A 21,174-nucleotide genomic window follows, 5' to 3' on the forward strand; every position below is an offset into this window, starting at 1 on the left:
GAGAGCTTGGGAGTGCCCGACTATGAGATATTCTAATAGATACTCTAGCTTTAACGATTACTTTTTTTTTCAGTTTTGTCGGGAGTGGAGGGAAGTATCTAAAAATTAAAATATTTTAATCTGTATATACTTTAAGAAGCTAGCTCTCATTATTTGTGAGTTTTACTCAAAGCAAATTTTTACAGTTGTCGAAAAAATAATAAACTTGTTCTGCTTTGGTATACGAGAATATATATTTCAATTTATAGTCTCGAGATTTTGTAGATTCCCAGATCGACGCGTTCATACAGACAAACTGATCAGGAATATGTAAACTTAATAGTTTTTATTGGGTACAGAGTATAAGAATTGAACAAAAGTGTAAATAAGCTCAGTTTTGTGGGGAAGGCCCTCAGAAAAACACCCGATCAATGCTAATAACATATGCATATAATTATGACAGTGTATTGTATTATAAAAAGTTTTTATTTTGCAGCAGTTTATATATATTTTTGCAGCTTGAAGAGCCTTAAGTATAATAATCACTTAAGCCTTCCAGTTGGACCAGGTGCGGATCTCGTTCCAGATGTTGGTGCCAGGGCACTCAGTGGAGCCTACCTGACGATGGCCATACAGGGTGTAGCCGGAAATGATCTGGCCACGGGAAACAGCATCGGACAGCAAACCCTTGGCAGCCGTGATCTGAGCGGAGGTGATTTTATCGCTGTTGTAGTTGCCCAGGAAGGAGATGCCAATGGACTTGGAGTTCCAGTTGGTGGCATGAGCTCCCATAACGTTCCAGCCGCGACCCTCATAGACGTTTCCATCACCACCGATCAGGAAGTTGTAGCCAATATCAGCCCAGCCCAAGCTGTCCATATGGTAGCTCTGGATGTTGCGCAACTGCGTCTCGCAAGCGCTTCTGGTGCTGCAGTAGTTGCCAGCGGTATGATGGATTACGGCGTAGCTCAAGGAGCTGGCCAGCGTGGACTTGCTGGTGGCCGAGCGACCGCCCCACTGCGACTTGGTAATGATGGTTACACCAAAGACGGCCTGTGCGCAAAGGAGCACGGCCAGAACGATGAGAGCTTTATTTGCCATGACTGTGAATTGGTTTTGAGACTTGTGTAATGGCCGACTGCTGCGGCGCTATTTATATAGCCCGAGGCAGTGCCTTATCTCTGCCGAATGAAGCGCGAAGCACACGACACTTGTTGCGCGCAAATATATTTATAAGAGGGTTGGGGGAACTTCGATCTGATACGAAGACTATCTAAAACAATTCTGATACTCGTGTGCCATTCCCAGCGTTGGCCGAATGAGTTTTTAATCAAGTGCCAAGTGGCATTTAATTAATTTGTTAAAAATACTCATCGATATTTGAAAATAAACAATTCTTGTAAGTTAAGCTGTTAAGCTTATGTCTGTCGTATACCCTTTAAGTCTATAATCCGAGAGAGGATCTTCGCACAATGTACGCATCGGATTGATGATTTTTACGGGTTTGTCAAACTTAGAGACATGAATAGTATATGTAAGTGTTAGGATGTTGGCTACGCCTACTCGGGACGCGGAAAACAGGAAACATCTGCATCTTCTACACTCTTAGAGCTAGAATTAATAGATTGGATTTTTTGTATTTGCCTATCAGCTAATTTTTGTCAATGACGTTAGTAAAATATATAGCCAAAAGAAGGTAAACGAGGTTATTGTAATATATTGAAAGATTACCGTAAAATAAACCAATGTAAGTAAAAGAATGTTTTCAAAAAGAACAAGGAAATAATATAACTAGAGTAAGCGAAGCGATGAAAGAGAATATTAATACGGAATATATGATAGAGAGTGACAGAGAGGGCAACAAATAGTTTAAAATATTGATATATTAAGTAAATAAGCAGATATAAAGGTAGAGAAGTTGTGATGGGAAGTTACTGACCCGATGTGGGAAGATTCCATATGCAGTCTGGTAAGCTCTGCTTCTACGTGGTTATTAAAAAGGATACAGGTTTGCGACAGCTTTATGTGAAGTATATTAAAAAAGGCTGAAAGAAACTTCTTACATTTAACAATTAAAACAACTTTCTATAGATAATACATTTAATTTTCCTTTGGGGCCGTGATCTTATGAAAGGTAAGGATTCGTTAATATAATAATGTAAGGATTTGCAAATATAATATCATGGCTTTGCGTACAATATTTTACCTGCTGAAGGATCCACAGGGCATCAAACACTAATTCTAGTTAAAAATGTATTTTTTCCGATATTTCGGTATTTTAGCGTATGGATCCGATGGATCTACTTTTTATAAGATAGCGCATATATATATAATATACCCACGCACCATTCAATAAAATAAAATAATTGGAACTTTTATGGAAAAATTAATAAAACGGCGCAAATAGTAATTCTAAACTATGGTGAATAATTGTGTGCAACTATTATTACGAAAATATTGTTTTTAAATATATTTTTTTTAATTTTCTTTTTACGAATTTGAAAAACAGCTAAGTTTTGCGCTAGATATGGCTACATATATATGGTTACATCTTTAAAAAGAACGTTTACCTTTAAAAATGTTTAGCATAGAAAATAATCATTATCTTTTTTTGGGGGTTTCATCCATACCAACCAATAAATGTTTGCTGTCTTATTGTGACAGTTCTAGTTTGTCATTTTTGTAGCAAGAAGTCCGTGAGCTCTTATTCCCAGCTAATTTGGCTTAGAACGTGGCTTGAGTACACGAATAGTTATGGCTGATATGAACAGACTTTCTGTTTGATCAGCTAACAAATAAAATCAATTTGAACGATATTTAATTGATCATTTATTGATAGTTCGGTTGAAATCAAGCTTTCCAGTGAGACCATCCACGGATCTCGTTCCAGATGTGAGTGCCAGGGCATTCCGTGGCACTTACTTGACGATGGCCGTATAAGACATAGCCGGAGCTCAGCTGGCCACGGTTGACGGCATCGTTGAGCAAGCCCTGGGCAGATGCGATCATATTCGGCTCTAATGTGTCCCAGTTGAAGTTGCCCAAGAACGAAATGCCAATGCTAACTGAATTCCATTCGGCAGCATGGGCGCCCATCGAATTCCAGCCACGACCCTCGTACACAGCGCCATCACCGCCGATCAGGAAGTTGTAGCCAATATCAGGCCAACCCAGGCTGTCCATGTGGTAGCTCTGGACGTTGCGGAGCTGTTGGGCGCAAGCGGCACGCGTCTCGCAATAGTTGCCGGCCGTATGGTGAATAATGGCATAGTTCAGGTAGTTGCCCAGGGCAACTCGGTAGTTGGGAGCACGACCACCCCACTCCGCCTTGGAGACTATATTGACGCCTTGGACTGCGTACTGGCTGCAAACCAGACAAGCAAAAACTAGAGCGGCAACTGCTTTGGACACCATGGTAACTCTTTTCGATTTGATAACTGATGTCTGCAGTTGTGCTTTTAAATGAGATTTTCTGCTCCCAAGTTTGGCTTATCGAGCTCTTCAAATCGAACAAGTCATCTTGAAACTGCTCTCAATAATTTATAATGACTATTATTTATGGTAATGATTCCCTCGTGGGAAGTACATTTGCTAGGCATGCATTGATTTACGTTGGCAGCTGGCTGCCGCCTTATCGACTTAGTATATGTATACATATATATTTTGTGTATTGGCTACCTTTTGTCTCGGTTCATATATTAGATTAGATTGATAGCAAAGTGGTGTATGGCTTCAGTCTGTTATGAATTCCTTATCACTTCGAATCCCATGATCTGGTCGATAAAATGAAACTTAAAACAGTACCCCTATAAAATTTGAGATTGATATGAGACATTTGATGAATTGATCTTGAAAGGGGGCATAAAAGGAAGATTCGAATGTCTTCGCGATACTAGACACGGTTGAGGATATATCGGCACTTTCAAGAGCGAAGAAAAGAGTTTTAACCTAGTCGGCTTTGATTTCAAGAAATTAATCTGGTGACCGATTACAAAATTTGTAATACCTGAAACAGAAATAATTTCTTCATTTGTACGGTATATACGACCATTGCCATGAACAATACATTTTCCTTAGATCGTGAGTACGGCGAGGTAAGTACCTAATGTGGATTGGGACGGAAACTCACTAATTGGCCGCTAAATAAAGATGAGCTGCTACAGTTTGATGCAGGTGGACTTTAAGCAACGTTGTCTATTATCTAGGAAAATTAAAAACTGCCAACGTATAATTCACTTTTTCGATTATTTCGGGTTGATGTATTGCAATTTTAACGTTCAAACCAAAACGAATGAAATCGGTATTGTGTGCATATTCATAATGATTGCAATTGCTCTGATGTTAACACTCGTCCATATATTGGGTAAATAGTAAGTTCAGCTGTCATGCATCTAACTAGATTTAATGCCGATTGCACTTCAGTTTTGGAGCCGTGCTAAAAATAATGTCGGTCAAGCTTCACATGAATGAATATGTAGCAGGCGCTACTCTGTTGTCATTCGCCAATGCCATTCCGGATTTGGTGGTCAATTTAATGCCGGTTCGTGAAGAGGCACCTTTATTTACAATAGCTATAAGCAATGCTTTAGCTGTTATTCTACTAAGTGGGGGCATAGTCTGTTTCCTTAGACCTTTCAAAATAAATGGACATTGTGCTATGCGTGATCTTCTGTTTCTGATGTTAGCCTGTGAGATCATGGCCTTTATAGTTATCTCAGGCAAACGGACAACTCAAATAGAGGCCATATGTAAGCAAACCGATGGTCACTTTAAATAACAGATCATTTTTTGGGATTTTTTTTAGTGCTTGTATTATTGTATATATTTTACTTTGTTATTATTATTGTGGATCTAAAGCTGGCACGTCTAACCATAAAATGTAAGTGTCGAGCGCAAAGAGCATGCAGTTGCTAAAATGTCATATAATTCCTTAGCGCTCAAGAAACAAATAAATGAGCTTCACAAAAATACATCTACACCTTATCGAACTCGACTATTACACGAGAAGGAACTTCTGTTGAACAAACTGGAAAAGGACAATATATTACTTATACAAAGCGACAGTGTAAGTGTCGGCTTATACAACATGCAGCGCAGAGCTTCGTCGGATTTCAAGCAGAAAGGCGAACGCAGGGCAATGAATAGTACAGAAGGAAGAATGAAGCCATTGATGCATATGCTTAAAATTAAGGCACTTCGAAACATATTACATAATCCAAGCAATCCAAGAAATCTATTCTTATGCAGCGAGTTTTGGCAAACGCTATTACCGATCGATATGCAGGATTGGAAGCTCGCTGGCTGCTGTAAACGCCTTTATCTCATGGTCACATCACCCATTGTTCTATTGTGCACCATTTTCATACCTATCATTGACTATCAGCAGCCCAAGCATGGTTGGAGCAAGCTCCTAAATTGCCTGCAAATTATTATTACTCCCATTCTGCTGATCGCCTTGACAGAAGGTTTGTACTATGTATATATCGTATGCAGTCAAAAGTAGTTACTCAATGAACATTTTTGTTTTTGTGAAATTAAGTCGAATAGCTTGGATTATGCAGAAGCAAATTAACCGATGCGCCGATCTCAGAACCTATAAGAGAGTTAGATAGCATAGGTTCTCCTAGTAATCGATAACTTGCTCCGTTTCCAAAAAATCTATCTATATCAAAATCCTTTTTTTTTTGCAAATTTCTTAGGATTTAATGACTAGAGTCACTAAATTTTGAGAAGTTTTATTTTCCAAATTAGTATACAAATTAAGCAATTATTGTGTGGGGAAATAAGCCTAAAGCCTTTCACATGTTTTTTGATGATACATATACGTAATTCTTTAAACATCAAATAAGTTAAAAAGTCAAGTAATCGACTTGTTTATTAATTATACTCTGAAGACATTCAAAATGGGTTAAAACAGAAATAATAACAGATAATAAGGAAATAATAAGTCCTTCTATGGTATGCGTAGATAAGGTTTGTGTGAAATCATTGATGACTTTCTACGGCTTGCGAGCTTGTATTTTTGGTAGAAGTAGGTCCTGGCTATCTCTAAGTCAAGGAAGTAATTGTGTTAAGTACCACTCTTCAAGTTGGTAATAATCTCAGATCGAATTTCAACTTATAGCTTCTTTGTGTACACCAGAGGAAACAATTTTAGGCATCAGATCTTTTTCAATTTTTCTTTCATTCGCTTCTGCATAGTTCAAGCATTGCGAGAGAAAGAATTTTGTTTTTCAAAATGTAAAAAAGGTTCGTTATGAAAATACTTAAAGCTAGTGCTGTTAATAAAATGACTTAGTATCCTTTTAGAATTGTTTACCCTGGACATTAAAGATTGGCATGTGACATTAGGCTTTAGACACGCAACGTGGTCCATGTTTCTTACTGTACCACTGGCCATTATCGTGTTATTCCAGACTCGCACGGATCGGCCACCACGGTATCATCTGGTGAGTCGTGAGCCGGGCTTCGTCAAATAAAACTCCTCCAACTCAACTGCAACAATCGGCGCAGCTCTTTCTCTCACTTACCGCCATGACCGCTATGCTCATTATAATAACGTGTGCAATCGAGCTTGAGGTACTTTGCTGTATTATTGGATTGGTCTTAAATTTGACCGAGAATTTCGTTGCTAGCTGCGTGCGATCCTTAGCTGCGGCTGTTGCTGATTTGATTATGAACGTGGAAGTGGCTATGCAGGGCTATGAAAGAATGGCGTTTGCTGCCGTGCTGGCCGGACCACTCTTCAGTAAGTGGCCACTGGACAATACAAAACAAGTGTTTCCTTACAGACACCAGATAATTGCAGGCATAACGGTCTGCATTGGCATTCCCTGCTATTTCAATAAATTTGCCCAGCTCAGAGGCTCGTCGTACTGGATTTATGGAAGGCATGCTACGAATTCTCACATTTTCTTTGCCCTAATGATTTTCACAACAATGGTATGGACATTGACATTTAATTTCTCTGCTCGACGTTCTGCGGGCATCTTTTCATTCATAATGTTTATCCTGTTTTTGTTATATGCCGCGCTTGCTGAGTGGAACTGTGTCCATGATTTATCATATGATAGGTTTTTTGAGCCCCAATAAATCAATATGCTCGGCTTAAACAAGATGCAATGCTTTAGTCGCGAATGCCCGACTAGGAGATACCCTGTACCCAGCGGCGAATTTCTTTTATACAAATGCGAACTTTCTCCCATACATTCATGCACGATAACTCGAATACTCACGCACACATATCTGTATATATGATAAGTTTTATTGTAAGTTCATCTAGTCCTGATCCGATGTCATATCGACCAGCACTAACGCTAGATTTCGAATGTAAGATTAGTCAATAGTTGATTAAAGAATAACAGTTGCCATTGATGCACGCTGCCAATGATATAATGGTCAAACCCGGCCGTCTCCGAAATTTGCACTGCCTGCAACAGATGGACGGACCTATGGAAGGTTTCATGACGATAGCTTTAAAACTGAGGGGCGCCACTCGTAACACATTGTATGACAAAATTATATTATGACAAAATTATATAACAAAAATATATATAAGTAAAATAAATATATATATATATAAGAATATATTAATTATATAATTAACAATATATAAATATAAGTTTGAGAAGTACAAGTTCGAATGCCCTTGTCGGGACTGTCCGAGTAGGAGGTTCCCTGATCCCCTCACCAATCTACCATAACAAGTAAACTAGCTTCCTTCCTATAAATTCTGGTGGTTTCCGAGTGTTGAAGTTTAAATGCCAAAATATTTACAGAGTAACTAAATGCACGTTAATGCACGTTATTTTTTGTTACCGCAATTATTTCAGTAAAATTCTATCTATCAATCTGCATTCAAACATTTTAAAAATCGATGGGTTAAAAAAGTGGTTTTTGGTGATTTTCTGTAATATCTCGGCCAAATAATGTCCGATTTGGGAATTTTATACCATTTTGGACTCGTAAGGATCAGTACTATCGATTGGCATCAAAAAAATGAAAATCTAAATTTTGACCCAAATGAACAAAATGGCAAGGAGTTACATCACGTTTTTTTCAAATTCGGGGTCGGCTCGAAAATCAAAACTTTTTTGATGATTTTTTTTAATATCTTGGATAATTATTGTCTGATTTTGAAATGTTATACCTTTCTGAATTCGTACGGATCCCTACTATCAATTGGCATTCAACCTCATTAAAAATCGATGGGTTAAAAAAAGTTGTTGCCCCAAAAACGATTCGTTTGTAAAGTCAAAGTTATTTGATGATTTTTTGTAATATCTCGGCCAAATAATGTCAGATTTTGGAATTTTATACCATTTTGGGCTCGTAAGGATCAGTACTGTCGATTGGCATCAAGGAGTATCTCGGGTAAAGATTGTCTGATTTTGAAATGTTATACCTTTTTGAATTCTCTTCCTGTAAAAAGTCATCTAGAATAGAACTATTTAGCAAGTAGATAGTCTTAGGATATATTCGTAGTCTGTATTTGTTATGTACCTCGAGAATCGTGTCGTACGTTACACGAATGCGCCTCTTGGTCGGTTGGGAGGGAGGTGAGATGCAGACTGGAGATCCCAATATCCAAGGAGTATGTAGCCAAAATGTAGTTGGCTGTTATTGAGGTTAACCTAATTTGTATTGTAAATTCGGTAACAATAAAAACAAGTAAAACAGACTACCCTTATTGTTCTACCGAAAGATTTATAGATTTGAATATTCAACTTTGAATCATAGTAAGCTTTGCGCTTAAAATCCAATTAACCAGCAATATTTTTGGCAAACAAAAACTCTTGTTAAAATGAATAAAACATTTTCGTTAGAAGAAGCGTATCATAAGGTGAGTTCTTGGATAGTCCGTTTGGTTTGGAGACTAACGTATCCATTATAAAAGATGAGCTGCTTTAGTGTGATGGGGGCGGACTTCAAAGACCGCTGTAAATTAGCTATGGCTGTGACGCAGTGCACTCGCGTTATGAACTTTTTTAAGTATTACGAAATTATGTACTGTGGTATAGAAATTCGAAACCAGGCTAGCGAGTTGGCTGTTATAATAATTTTCAGCTTAATTTCGATCTTACTAATGATAACTACCGCGTATTTGGTCGATAAATAGTAAGTCGATTTACCAAGCGAAAACCACGCATCTAACAACCTTTTTAAATGTTACTTCAGCTTTGCTCCAGCTTTAAAAATTATTGCAGTCAGGCTAAACATGAATGAGTACCTGGCAGGCGTAACATTACTGGCCTTTGGCAATACTTCGCCAGATCTAATGGCCAATTTAATGCCTGTTCGTAGGCACGCACCCCTTTTTACCATAACTATAAGCAATTCTTTAGCTATTATTCTAATAAGTGGCGGAATGATATGCTACGTGAGGTCCTTTAAAATAAATGGACACTGTGCCATACGCGATCTTCTATTCGTACTACTATCTTGCGAGGTGCTCATCTATGTAATGTTAAGCGAAACCCGTTTGACCGCAAGTGAGGGAATCGGTAAGTTATCTATGTATAGTATACTCTATGCATTTACTAATTTTTGTGTTGCCTAATAGCGCTTGTATCGTTATATTTTGTGAACTTGATTATCGTCATTGTGGATAGTCAGTTGGTACGTCTAACTATAAAAGGTAAGTGATGAACGCATATTTATTAGCCATGCCAATTCTTAAATATATCATCACTCTTCAGCACTTCACAAAGAGATCGATTTGCTGTTCAACGAATCTGTTTCAGCAGAACGAGATATGTTAATAAAAGAAAAAATTGCCCTATTGCGCGAGCTAGAGCTAGACCAAATATTGATTGTACGCCACCGTCATAATGAAGCAAACAATCTTTCTTCCATTTACAGTTTTAGTCGTAGACGAACTTTCAATGGGATCTCAACAACGAAAAATGATGGACTGCCACCAGCAGTTAATCTAAAAGAAACGCGAAATTCTATGTATCATCCACGTAACCATAGGAATAAATCTTTGTGCGTTGAATTTCTTAGAGATCTGATACCCGTCGACTTAGACAAATGGAAAGAAAGAGGCTGGATTGGACGCACTATTATTATACTACTCTCACCTATTGCTCTGCCCTGTTGCATTTTCATACCTGTTGTCGACTACTCGCGAAAGAAGCATGGCTGGAGCAAGCTGCTTAATTGTACACAAATTATTACCAATCCATTTATGTTTATTATCCTGACAGAAGGTATGTTAACTTTATTACTCTAGACGCGACTCCAAACCTTCTATACTGCTTCAGCAATGATTGTCAATGAGTACGACGACTGGCATTTAACAATAGATTTCAGTTTGGCGAAATGGTCATTGTGTGTGACTGTGCCTCTAGCCATTGCCGTCTTTATTCAGACACGCACGGATAGGCCGCCAGCATATCATATTGTAAGACACTTAACATCTCATACGCTAAATACGATAAAAATCATTCGATTTCAACTCTGGCAATATGTGCAGCTTTTTGTTATACTTACCGCCAGCAGCTCGATGCTTTTGATAGCGATTTGTGCCACCGAGCTGGAGGTACTCTGTTGTATTATTGGAGTTGTCTTTCATATGTCGGAAAGTTTTGTTGCTAGTAGCATTCGATCATTTTCATCGGCAATTACTGATATGATCATGAACCTGGAGCTCGCCATGCAGGGCTATGAACGAATGGCATTTGCTGCGACCTTAGCTGGACCATTTTTCAGTAAGTTGTCATTCTATCAGAAATTAATTTGTTAATAGAAAAGATTACAATTTCAGGCATTACAATATGCATGGGCGTTCCCATGTTTTTCCACAATTACAAGCAACATGACAATTCACATTGGCTCTTTGGGGAGCATGGTGCGAATTGTTATTATTTCTTTTTGATAACAGTTTTTACAACTCTGATCTGGACCGTAACTTTTAATTTCTTTGCTCGTCGTTCGGCGGCAATTTTTGCATTTACATTGTATCTGTTATTTATATTGTATGCGGTGCTCGCTGAGTGGGGTTGGATACATGAGTTTGCAGATGATTTAAATTTTGATCCCAAATAAGACGATTTCGTGAAGCCTACTAAAGGTACGGGATCAGATTTTGCATATGTACGACAATTTTACTAAGATAGGTTTCAATAAAATGAACATTTCGATTTAAAAATGTATCCAATAATTTTCTAATATAACTTTTATGACTATAGTTTGAACAAACTCAATATGTCCAAGCTATATATGCATATAATTAGCTTATGCAGGTTGGCCTCAAACTTATTTTTTAATCACCAATTAAAATCGTAATTAATATTTGATTCAGCGATATTGGAATTCATTCATTTTCGACCGATCGTTCCTATGGCAACTATATGAAACAAAGTCCCAATGTAGACAAGATTTTGTATATATGTAGAAAGCATAGTGAAACCCTTAAAACCCGAGTTTGGTCAAGATATCTCAAAACACAGAAAAGTTTTCCATACAACAACTTAATTTTCGACCGATCGTTCCTATGGTACCTATATGATAAAGTTGTCCGATGTTGATAGTAACAGTTTTTACATTTATGAGGAGCACATTAAAACTAATAATTGCCGAGTTTGGTCAAGATAATTTCTTGATCATACAAAAAAACCTACTTTTCGACCAATCGTTCATATGGCAGCTATATGATAAAGTGGTTCGATCCAGCCGGTCCCGACAAATGAACTGCGTGCAACAGGAAAACGGACGTATGCAAGTTCAAAACTGAGAGACAAGCAAAACTGAGCATAAAACAGACAGACGGACATGGCTATATCGACTCGGCTGTTGATACTGATCAAGAATATATATACTTTATGGGGTCTGAGATGGGCCCTTCTACATATTATATGTGCATTTGCGGTTGATAGTCATAATTAAGGCCCCGAAGATATTTGAATTTCATAATTGCCGAGAAGGCTAATCACGTTAATAAAGTATCATAATTAATATTCTGTCAAGTACCAACATTAAGTGAATTAGATGTCGACATGCGGAGAGGCGGGCAAGGCGACGAGGTCCTAGACGGACCGTACAGACGGACGGAGTCTGAATTGTCAGCGTTCCTCTATTGAAAACCAGTGGAGCGTTTCAGCTGTGTCTGCCACTCTATCTTGGCTCTATTTAAATTAAATAAAATAAATAAAAAGAAAACGCACAGCAATAGCAAAAGCTTGCCGTTAATTAGGGTTAGTATTTCTGGCTTTGGTTCAGCTGTGAGTAAAACCTTAATGCATATACTCGATTGTCGGCCAGCAGTATAGAGATAATTAATTGGGTTACCTCTTCAAAAGTCTTGACGGGAGGTTAAGACAACTGAAAACGGAGGGCAATGCTCTTGAAGAAACGTAAGCCAGGCCAATTTCAACGTAGCATCGGTTTCATTGAATTGTTGAATGCAAATGCTGCAGTGCTTGCATTTAACTAGCGCGAAATGCGAAGCCATCTGAAACATTACCATTACATTTAAGTGCAATTGCATAAACATAAACAAGTGCAGCCCCACCCGCAAACGGAACATCGAAAAAATAGTGGAAGCCAAATGCGAGCTTCAACTTCAAAGCGAACGCCCGCAGAATTCCGGCAGCAATAAAAGCACTCAAGTCCCATAGACTTCCTGCTGCTGTCTGTGCACTTAATGTGACATGTTTTTGCAACAGTTTTGGTTTTTCTGTCGTCTATACTCCGGCTCTAGTTCCAGCTCTGGCCTTAACTCAGCTGCACATAGCCAAGAATAGCAAGTAAATAGCGTGGATAGAGTCTGCTCAACTAGGATATTCTCTCTTTATAGAGGTCTGACATATTGCCTGGAAATATTTGTATCCATCGCAAAATTAGAAACTGTATGTAACAGGCGGAAGGAAGCATCTCCGACTATACAAATTGTCCGTGTGTCCAAAGAGTCATTCTGGGAAAAAGAGAAACATATATAATGAAAATTTTAATCTTCGTAGATTCATATGCAGAAAAAGTTTATAAAAATTATCAATATCTTTCCCTTTTCGCCAAATACCGATAAGTATCGATTTTGAAACAAATATGTAACTTAGTATGTAGGTTCCCATTCCCTTTATTAAGCCAACTAATAGAGTCCTACGCCTTGGTAAGAAGGAAGCTCAGTAGCTCTGCGTGGAGTAAGGAGAATCTTTCCTAGTCGGGCATTCCCGACTAGAACTCTTGCTAAATATTCAAGTTAAATATTCAATCTAACTTGATACAGGCATACATAAACTGAGCATACGATGCAAAATTTGTATGCAAACTAGGTAGGAAGAGTACTGTAAAAGTGTCATTGAATTAAATTGAGCCTGAATTTTAATCAACTCAATGTAATCCATTTTATGTGTATAGGGTATAAAAGGGAAAGCGATATTCAGTCTATAGCTGCCCATGTTCCTTGAGTTTTGATGCATTTTACTTGTTTTCAAATTGTTTTGTATTCTTTTTTTTCGCATTTTTTTCTGTTTTGCATATTGTCCTTGTGGGATTCTGTCAACATTTCCAAATTGAATGTTGGAAGAAAATTGGCGCTCCAATTCGCTTGGTGTGGAAGTCATTAAATATTTAAAACCCAAGCGCTGCGGATTCGCATGTTATATGATATCCTTCGGTTATACTCTTAAAAGCCCATCAGAGCAACGAGCTGATTTGTAGATTAATACCCAAGATGTTTGTCCCGAATGTATTGTATGTGAAAAGGCCACTTATGATCATCGTACATGGTAGCTCTTAGCTTAACACCATCAACTAAAACACCTATACTTTTACAATCCAGGTAAGATTTGTTGTACCGGATGTCCTGTACCCTGGATGACCCATATGACCCATTGCCAATGTTTGCCAGTGTAAATACAGACAACTCTCTACTTGCTTTTGTGCAAATTTCGAAAGTCTTAGAGCAAATGTGATCAAATTTGAAATAAAGACTGCTGATGAGCTTCTGTGCAGATCGATAAGAAATAAATCTTTAGTTTTGTGGAAAACCCATCAAATAAAAGAGACTCGATAAAAGTGGATATCAACCCCTGTTTATGAGCATATTTTGTTGGATTTAACAGCACTTTAAGTATATTTCATATTTTGGAAAGCGCCTCCAGAAGCCACAGAATAAAGTAGCTACAAGTTTCAATTGCGAGAACAGCCATAATTTTGAGAATGTTACATTTTCGACCTACATTATATGTCACAAAACATCTACCTAGATGTTATTAAAGAAACCGTGTTGTCACTGTGGGTGACTCACGTGGCAGCTCACCAGGCGACTGCATTTTATGCATTTACTTAAAATTATAGCTATAAATTTTTTTACTTATATACGAATCGCTATATCTATTGTATTTCCATAAGTGTTAAGATTTTGAAATCGTTTGCGATTTACGAAAGCGAATATAGTCACTGAATCCCCTGAACTGGCGACAACAAACCTTTCAAGCTATTGAGAATTTAAGAAATATTTACGTAAAATTTTTCGCACTCTAATTCGGTCTTTAAAGTCCCAAATTTATAAAAAAAAAAAATCGGTAACAAAAAAAAACCTAAAGAGTCTTGTGTAGTCTGCACAGATTAAGATTACGAATAAGCCCGACAACATGTAAAGATTGAGCCTGTGAATACCAAATTCATAGGGCCGGACCATAAGCACCAGCGCTATTCTAGATTGCATTTGCCATAGTTAGGCTCAAAGAGAAGACGAAGCTCATCAGTTGAGTGCGTGTGTGTGAAAGAAGCTATTATGTTTACAACAGCAGCTCGGCATTGAATTAAGTGTATTTCCGGCTGTATCTTTACCCACTAAAACACTCTTATTTGTTTTTGTTTTTCGGTAGTTGTCGGGCAATCAGTAAGCTATCCTAGGAAACAAGCCGTCAGTTGGGGCATACAATAACCTATTCAACAAGATAGGAAGCAAGGTGTGCGATTCACGGGCGACTCGGCCAGGTTTCAGTTCCTGGCCAATAAATAGGCGCTTAGCATTATAACTCAATTAGCAGATAGCACTTTGCGCATACGCCACATTGGCCACCGAAAGCAGGTCCCAGCTACATTTACAGAAAACAGAAACTACATGTAAATTATGCAGCCCTTAATTAATGAGAGCGCAGCGCGGGGATGGAAGTATTGTTGTTCTCCATTTTCCTGCACTGTCTCGCCTGGCCTCGTGTCTCCGCTCCTCTTTTGATTTGCATATCATTCGCCCGGCTGAGCATCTGTGTCCTGCGTTCTGTGTGTCTGTGCGAGTCAGTTGGCTAATGAATCTGCAGTTGGTGCATTAGGAGCACGGGTACTGTCTGTGGCTTGGCTCCAATTAGCTCAGACTACACTTGACTTCACTTGCATTTGCTCTGTCTCCCCAAGCAGTGCCCTCTCATGAAGAGGTGTGAAAAGATTTCTGGCTATGGTGCTGGACTTATCTAAGCTGGATTACGCTTGTTATGCTTTTGACAAAAATAGCATGCCAATGTGTATGCTTAAAAGATCACCAATCCAATTGCCAACAATACACATATAAATATTTCTTAAATTTAATGGGTTATCCAACTCCAACTATCATCGCCAGCTGTGGTTTTCGGTGTTTGGCTCTACGGTTGTAACCAATGCATTGACTCATATGAATCAAGTTTTATTGTTAGAACCTCGATTCCACAGATTTCTTAAAATTAATACTACCCAGTTACACATTTATACCACGAACCTACTGCACATGGGAAAAAAATGTATGTAATACGCAGAGGGAAGCATTTCCGACCCCATAGGTAGGATCGAATAATTCCGGTAGGCGAGGTCTCAATTTATATATGTTATTGGTTAGCATCAATCCCATTATGTATGTAATTGGAGTCAAAAAATATATTGAAATTACTGTCAGACAATAAAATGAAACCGAGTTAACCCTAATTTAACAACAAATTGAGAAATTGGCACTTAAACATACATGTAATAAATTTCTGCGTAATGTAACATTCTATTTAAATTAATCAACAATACCTCAATTTTCGATTCGTTCGATGTGGAAAAATGGTGGCGGAGCTTTCGGAGCAGCCCACTTCATCGTTGCCGCTAGTTAGTCAAGTAAACGTCTCCAAGGTTCAAACAAGCGAAGAAACACCAGGCTCATACCACGGCGCAAGTTCCTTCATTGCGTCCACCTCGACTCCGTCCAACTCGAGTGTCAACGCCTCACGGCGTTGGCCTGACACTGTAACGCGGATAGTCGATCGGACAGGCGAGCTGGGCCAATACGTGAAGCAGGCTATCGCCTATTTGGCGGCCAAAATCCGTGAGTTCTTTAATCCGGCAGGATACTTCGTATACGTAGAGCCGCCCCTGTCGCCGGATAGTCAGAAGCAGTTGGATATCATATCGCGCAAAACGCTTGTACTAGATCTAGATGAAACACTGGTGCACTCGTGTTACCTGGACCCGGACACAAACGATGTTGTTGGCTGCAACTTTGTACCCGAAACAGCCGTGCCAGACTATGTGTTGCACATTCCGATTTTAGCAAATCTCCATCCCATTGAGTTTCAGGTATTCAAGCGCCCACATGTTGACGAGTTTCTAAACTTCGTAAGCAGATGGTATGACCTGGTCATCTATACGGCCAGCCTAGAGGCTTATGCCTCCAACGTAATAGACAAGTTGGACGCAGGTCGTGGGATACTACATCGTCGATTATATCGCCAGCATTGCATCTCCACGACTGTTGTAACTAAAAACCTGTATGCGGTTAACCGAGATTTGACCAGCATATTTATCATTGATAACTCGCCCAGTGCGTACCGTGATTTTCCGGAAAATGCAATACCAATCAAAAGCTACATCTATGATCCCGATGACGAGGAGCTGCTTAATTTGCTTCCCTTCCTAGATGCCCTTCGGTTTACAAAGGACGTTAGATCTATTCTAGGCCGGCGTGGAATCGCATCACAAAATAGCCCTTAACATATAATGCAAGTACTTTGTAAGCGCAATTGTTACATCTGCAAAACTGCCATTAAAAATCACCCGCTGTCTCTGGGGCTGGCAATAAATATGCTATTGCATTTAAATTCCTGTTGAACAAAAAATGTAGCAGTTCTTTGCTCTGTGCTTTGGTATATAAGTATATTCAATTTGGTTCTGCACATTTTCATATTGTGGTAAGAGTTCCATCATTTGTTAAAATATTTGAATAAAGTCAACAATGGATGAACGAATATGTAATATGGAAGATTGTTTTATTAGCGGGAGTGTCTGACAAGGAGAACTTTTTTGATTACCGATCGATTGGCTTAAGGCTCGTTTTAAAATATTTTTGTTTGAATTAATTTGAGAGGTGTTTGACTCATTTCGGAAAATCCATCTCTCCTTTCGGGTTCAAATTAACTTCCAAGTATATGACAGCTATATAACATTGTGGTCCGATGTTGTAAATATTTTGCATATATATAAAGTGAAATTAATAAATGCCGAGGTTTTCCATACAAGCACCTGTGTGACTTTACTTGTATATTTTATTTATTAGCAAAAAGATCTGAGTATATTTGAAAATGATTAAGCAATTCTCACGACTGTCTTTAGAGAGTCGTTTCGGGAACCGGGAGCTGATCCAGTTCCGTGCCTGTCCACGACGTAGCTCTCATTTTTCGATTATCGATATTTTATCAATTCGATGAGCAGCCGGGCATGGCTATATCAACTCGGCTGGTAATGCTGAAATAGAAAATATGTGCTTTATGGGGTCGGAGAAATGACCTTCTATGCGTCACTCGTATGTAGTAGGATCATGCTACTGCTTTTCTTGTTTCATATGTTTTAGAAGTATTTATATATGGGCCCGGGTAGCTCAGTCGGTAGAGCATTGGACTTTTAATCCAAGGGTCCAGGGTTCAAGTCCCTGCTCGGGCGTTTTTTTTTTCGATTTAAGTAAAAATAAATCATTTATTTTACATGCTGAACCAGGGTTAAATGCCCGCAGTCTCTGCACTTAACAAATTTGTATACCCTAAACTAAATGGCTTAAAAAATGGTAAAGCCGATTTGTGCAAATGTATGTAACAGGCAGAAGATATTTTGATAGATATAGATATTTTGAGGGATTTTAGGTTGGCCAATTGAAAATCAAAGAATGTTACACATTATCTAAATTGATACGACAAATAATTAATTTAAATATTTTCACATTTAAATTGAAGTGCATTCAGCCTTTTATGTACATACAAATATGAACAATTAACGCAAATACTCACATATACATACATATGTAAGTAGTTACTTTGTGTAAGCCCGGGTAGCTCAGTCGGTAGAGCATTGGACTTTTAATCCAAGGGTCCAGGGTTCAAGTCCCTGCTCGGGCGATTTTTTCGTCTTAAAATACTTTTTACAAAATTTTAGGGTATAACCCAACACTCTCTATAAACGTAAGCTTTGTATACCGTGAAACCCAATGCAAATAGTTGATAAGTTATAATAGTTTTGTTCAAGGCAGAAGACAGCTTGACTTCTTGACGTCTTTTATATCATCCACTGAAATAAATCGGAATGACTGATATGTCACACCATGAGACAAGTTATCGATTATGGAATATAGTACTGCAAGGGGAGGACCTAATTTCCCAAATTTCAAGACTCTATCTCTTATAGGTTCTGAGATCCTTGAGTTCATACATACGGACAGATGGACGGACAGACAAACGGACGGATGATGCTGATATATATCAATATATCGATATATTTACTTTATGGATTAAATATTATACATTTTAAATTACATTTCAATTTGACATGAACCGTTTTCATATTTAATCTTTTGCACTTTAATTTTGATATATGAAAAGACCAGAATTAAATATGAAAATAATAATTTTTGTTTGTATAAAGCTTACTTATTACGCACAATTCCTCACGAGAGTTGATTTTATATACGGCCTCTTAATTTTATCTCGTCCTGCATATTAATTCTGAGATTAAAAACCTTTCGTTTTCTCTTTTAATCCTTCATCCTTAGCATTGTACAATTTATGGTACAAATTTAATTGTCGTGAAAACAAGAAGGACACGACGTTTGGCAAATGGAGGAAATAGAGTTGGTTTTGTTGCCTCCCCCCCAACAAGGAACGCCAACCCTTAAGCCCCCTACATCGATGAATCGTCGTCGATGTCGAACATTTAAGCACAATTGACTGCGCCTCGACGCATGGATGCCACGAAAATTTATGGCGGCGCAGGTGAAAGTTCTGCCTTTTCCTCCCTGCCTTTTCACGTGCTCCATTCGTGGGTTCAAATCCAGTGGCACTCACTGTCATTGCACGAGCTGCACTTGGGGCAACTGGGTAAAATTTATTGAAGCTGCACTGCTCAAGCCACTCAGTGTAACTGTTTCATGGATGAATCAGATTTAGTTAGCATTAAATCCAATATTTACTCCCTCTCTATATTTTGATATCTTAAACCAAGATTCATTCAAAATGTACCTCTCAGTCCCCAGCTTTAGGTTCAATTGCATTGCTGATTGCAGTTCGCCTCTATAAAAACCAACAGAAACAATCAGGCGTTTTTGACTTGACCTCTCATTTGCATGGCTCGCATTGTTTTGTCTGTTTGCCAAAGTTTTCACGACTGTTTATTTGCAGAGCAAAAACTTAATATGCGCTTCGCTTTTTGCTTTGTTTGGTTGAGGACTTGTCGAAAAGTACATATACAATTTATGCGATCGCAATTGCTTCACAATAACTGCATTCCCTTTTTAACAATTTCGAATGACTACAAGGTAATACGATAAAGTAATCATATATTAATATATATAATATCATAGTAAATATATCTCTATATATAAAACTGTTTGTCCTGACTGACTGACTGACTGACTGACTGACTGATTGGTGATCAACGCACAGCCCAAACCGTAAGAGCTAGGAAGCTGAAATTTTCACTGTAGCTACCTTATGTGATGTAGGTGCACGTTAAGACGGGGTTTCGGGAAATTCCACCCGCAAGTGTGGCAAAATCGCGAAAAACGTTTGTATGTAACTTTTTTGTTTACCATCGGATCGACCTCAAACTTATTTTCAAAGATCTTTGTTCAAATTCATTTGAGGGGTGTTTCACACATTTCGAAAAATACGTTCCTCCTTGGTGGAAATGGAGGTCAAAGATTTGGTGGGTGACGTTTCGCGCTCAAATTCATTTCCAGAGATCTATAAGAAAAATCATTTGATACGTGTTTCACACTTTTCGCAGACTTCAAACTTCTTCGGGGGGAATGCGATTTAAAGATTTTTTGGGCGAAGTTTTAAGTTGTGTCCGATTTGCTTCAAACTTATTTTCAAAGCTCTACATAAGAAGTTAATAAATACGTATTTCAGCGATTTGGGAAATTCCACCCGCAGCAGTGGTAAATTGGCGGAAATCGGTTGTATGAAAGTTTTTTGTTTACCATCCGATCGGCCCCAAACTTATTTTCAAAGATCTTTGTTCAAATTCATTTAAGGGGTGTTTCACACTTTTCGAAAAATACGTTCCTCCTTGGTGGAAATGGAGATCAAAGATTTGGTGGGTGACGTTTCGCGCCAAATTCATTTGCAGAGATCTATAAGAAAAATCATTTGCGACGTGTTTCACACTTTTCGCAGAATCCAAACTTTTTCGGGTGGAATGCGACTCAAAGATTTTTTGTACGAAGTTTTAAATTGTGTCCGATTTGCTTCAAACCTATTTTCAAAGCTCTACATAAGAATGTAATGAATGCGTCTTTCAGCGATTTGGGAAATTCCACTCGCAACAGTGGTAAATTGGCGGAAAACGTTTGTATGAAAGTTATTTGTTTACCGTCCGATCAGTTTCAAAATCATTTCAAATTTTTTTGAGAACATTGATTTTATAACATACGTGCCACGGGCAAGGCCGGGTTATACCCGCTAGTTAATATATATAATATCATAGTAAATATAAATAATATAATTCTGAAGCTTGTCAATGCTCAGTTTAATGAAAGTATCTTGGAAAACATAATATTTTGCCATCGACATATTCTATTTTTACTATTGTTCCCTACAATATATTAGTGCGATATTGATTGGATCATATGTAAGCATAATAGTCAACTAGAAATTGCCGGATTTGGTCAAGATCTTAAGAAGCAAAAAAGTTGTTCATACAGAAACTTAATTGTCGGACGATCGTTCCCATGGCAACTATATAATATCATGG

The 21,174-nt window shown here is 38.2% G+C and overlaps 4 protein-coding genes and 2 non-coding genes across 13 annotated transcripts; 5 read left to right on the plus strand and 1 right to left on the minus strand.

Moving 5' to 3' along the window:
- Window positions 1-446: 446 nt before the first annotated feature.
- On the minus strand, window positions 447-3,408 carry LOC135432493 (peptidoglycan recognition protein 3-like). The gene is made up of 2 exons (XM_064688221.1): window positions 2,833-3,408; window positions 447-1,128 (listed from the first exon to the last, which is right to left on the minus strand). The coding sequence occupies exons 1-2, from the start codon at window positions 3,391-3,393 to the stop codon at window positions 526-528; spliced, it is 1,164 nt and encodes a 387-aa protein (XP_064544291.1). The 5' UTR covers window positions 3,394-3,408; the 3' UTR covers window positions 447-525.
- Window positions 3,409-3,903: 495 nt separating this feature from the next.
- On the plus strand, window positions 3,904-7,094 carry LOC135431838 (mitochondrial sodium/calcium exchanger protein-like). Of its 8 annotated transcripts, none has more exons than XR_010436844.1 (9): window positions 3,904-4,073; window positions 4,129-4,349; window positions 4,402-4,727; window positions 4,784-4,858; window positions 4,914-5,444; window positions 6,289-6,428; window positions 6,493-6,727; window positions 6,778-6,921; window positions 7,053-7,094. XR_010436844.1 is itself a non-coding variant. In XM_064687174.1 (9 exons), exons 1-9 carry the CDS (start codon window positions 4,035-4,037, stop codon window positions 7,059-7,061), a joined length of 1,710 nt encoding a protein of 569 aa, XP_064543244.1. In that variant the 5' UTR covers window positions 3,907-4,034; the 3' UTR covers window positions 7,062-7,094. The 8 variants fall into 8 exon arrangements, 5 of the variants coding, with proteins under 5 accessions (XP_064543245.1, XP_064543246.1, XP_064543244.1 ...); XR_010436846.1 differs by lacking the exon at window positions 7,053-7,094 and having other exon boundaries at window positions 6,493-6,558; window positions 6,615-6,727; window positions 6,778-6,915; XR_010436845.1 differs by lacking the exon at window positions 7,053-7,094 and having other exon boundaries at window positions 3,905-4,073; window positions 6,493-6,558; window positions 6,615-6,727; window positions 6,788-6,921.
- Window positions 7,095-8,691: 1,597 nt separating this feature from the next.
- Window positions 8,692-11,135, plus strand: LOC135431623 (mitochondrial sodium/calcium exchanger protein-like). The gene is made up of 8 exons (XM_064686843.1): window positions 8,692-8,821; window positions 8,876-9,096; window positions 9,157-9,482; window positions 9,542-9,616; window positions 9,678-10,190; window positions 10,245-10,384; window positions 10,457-10,691; window positions 10,748-11,135. Exons 1-8 carry the CDS (start codon window positions 8,783-8,785, stop codon window positions 11,026-11,028), a joined length of 1,830 nt encoding a protein of 609 aa, XP_064542913.1. The 5' UTR covers window positions 8,692-8,782; the 3' UTR covers window positions 11,029-11,135.
- A 4,716-nt stretch (window positions 11,136-15,851) lies between these two features.
- LOC135431573 (CTD nuclear envelope phosphatase 1) lies at window positions 15,852-17,190 on the plus strand. The gene has a single exon (XM_064686785.1). It carries the CDS (start codon window positions 16,003-16,005, stop codon window positions 16,927-16,929), a length of 927 nt encoding a protein of 308 aa, XP_064542855.1. The 5' UTR covers window positions 15,852-16,002; the 3' UTR covers window positions 16,930-17,190.
- A 611-nt stretch (window positions 17,191-17,801) lies between these two features.
- TRNAK-UUU (transfer RNA lysine (anticodon UUU)) lies at window positions 17,802-17,874 on the plus strand. The gene has a single exon. It is a non-coding gene; the product is annotated as a tRNA-Lys (tRNA).
- A 376-nt stretch (window positions 17,875-18,250) lies between these two features.
- Window positions 18,251-18,323, plus strand: TRNAK-UUU (transfer RNA lysine (anticodon UUU)). Its single transcript has one exon. It is a non-coding gene; the product is annotated as a tRNA-Lys (tRNA).
- Window positions 18,324-21,174: the final 2,851 nt, after the last annotated feature.

This window comes from Drosophila montana, unplaced genomic scaffold, assembly GCF_035044405.1.
Source record: "Drosophila montana isolate Dmon_TW-CO22-7 unplaced genomic scaffold, ASM3504440v1 contig_3200_1, whole genome shotgun sequence".
NCBI lineage: Eukaryota > Metazoa > Arthropoda > Insecta > Diptera > Drosophilidae > Drosophila > Drosophila montana.

What these genes read in the sequence shown, in the direction of transcription:
- LOC135431623 (XM_064686843.1), top strand. Translation starts at nt 8,783, where the DNA reads ATGAATAAAACATTTTCGTTAGAAGAAGCGTATCATAAG. An exon ending in GACCGCAAGTGAGGGAATCG is followed by an intron (nt 9,483 to 9,541) that starts GTAAGTTATCTA and finishes GTTGCCTAATAG; the next exon opens with CGCTTGTATCGTTATATTTT. An exon ending in GGCCGCCAGCATATCATATT is followed by an intron (nt 10,385 to 10,456) that starts GTAAGACACTTA and finishes CAATATGTGCAG; the next exon opens with CTTTTTGTTATACTTACCGC.
- LOC135432493 (XM_064688221.1), bottom strand. Translation starts at nt 3,393, where the DNA reads ATGGTGTCCAAAGCAGTTGCCGCTCTAGTTTTTGCTTGTCTGGTTTGC. An exon ending in GATGGTCTCACTGGAAAGCT is followed by an intron (nt 1,129 to 2,832) that starts TGATTTCAACCG and finishes CTATATAAATAG; the next exon opens with CGCCGCAGCAGTCGGCCATT.
- LOC135431838 (XM_064687172.1), top strand. Translation starts at nt 4,035, where the DNA reads ATGAACAATACATTTTCCTTAGATCGTGAGTACGGCGAG. An exon ending in GTCCATATATTGGGTAAATA is followed by an intron (nt 4,350 to 4,401) that starts GTAAGTTCAGCT and finishes ATTGCACTTCAG; the next exon opens with TTTTGGAGCCGTGCTAAAAA. An exon ending in GCTGATCGCCTTGACAGAAG is followed by an intron (nt 5,445 to 6,288) that starts GTTTGTACTATG and finishes GTATCCTTTTAG; the next exon opens with AATTGTTTACCCTGGACATT.
- LOC135431573 (XM_064686785.1), top strand. Translation starts at nt 16,003, where the DNA reads ATGGTGGCGGAGCTTTCGGAGCAGCCCACTTCATCGTTGCCGCTAGTT.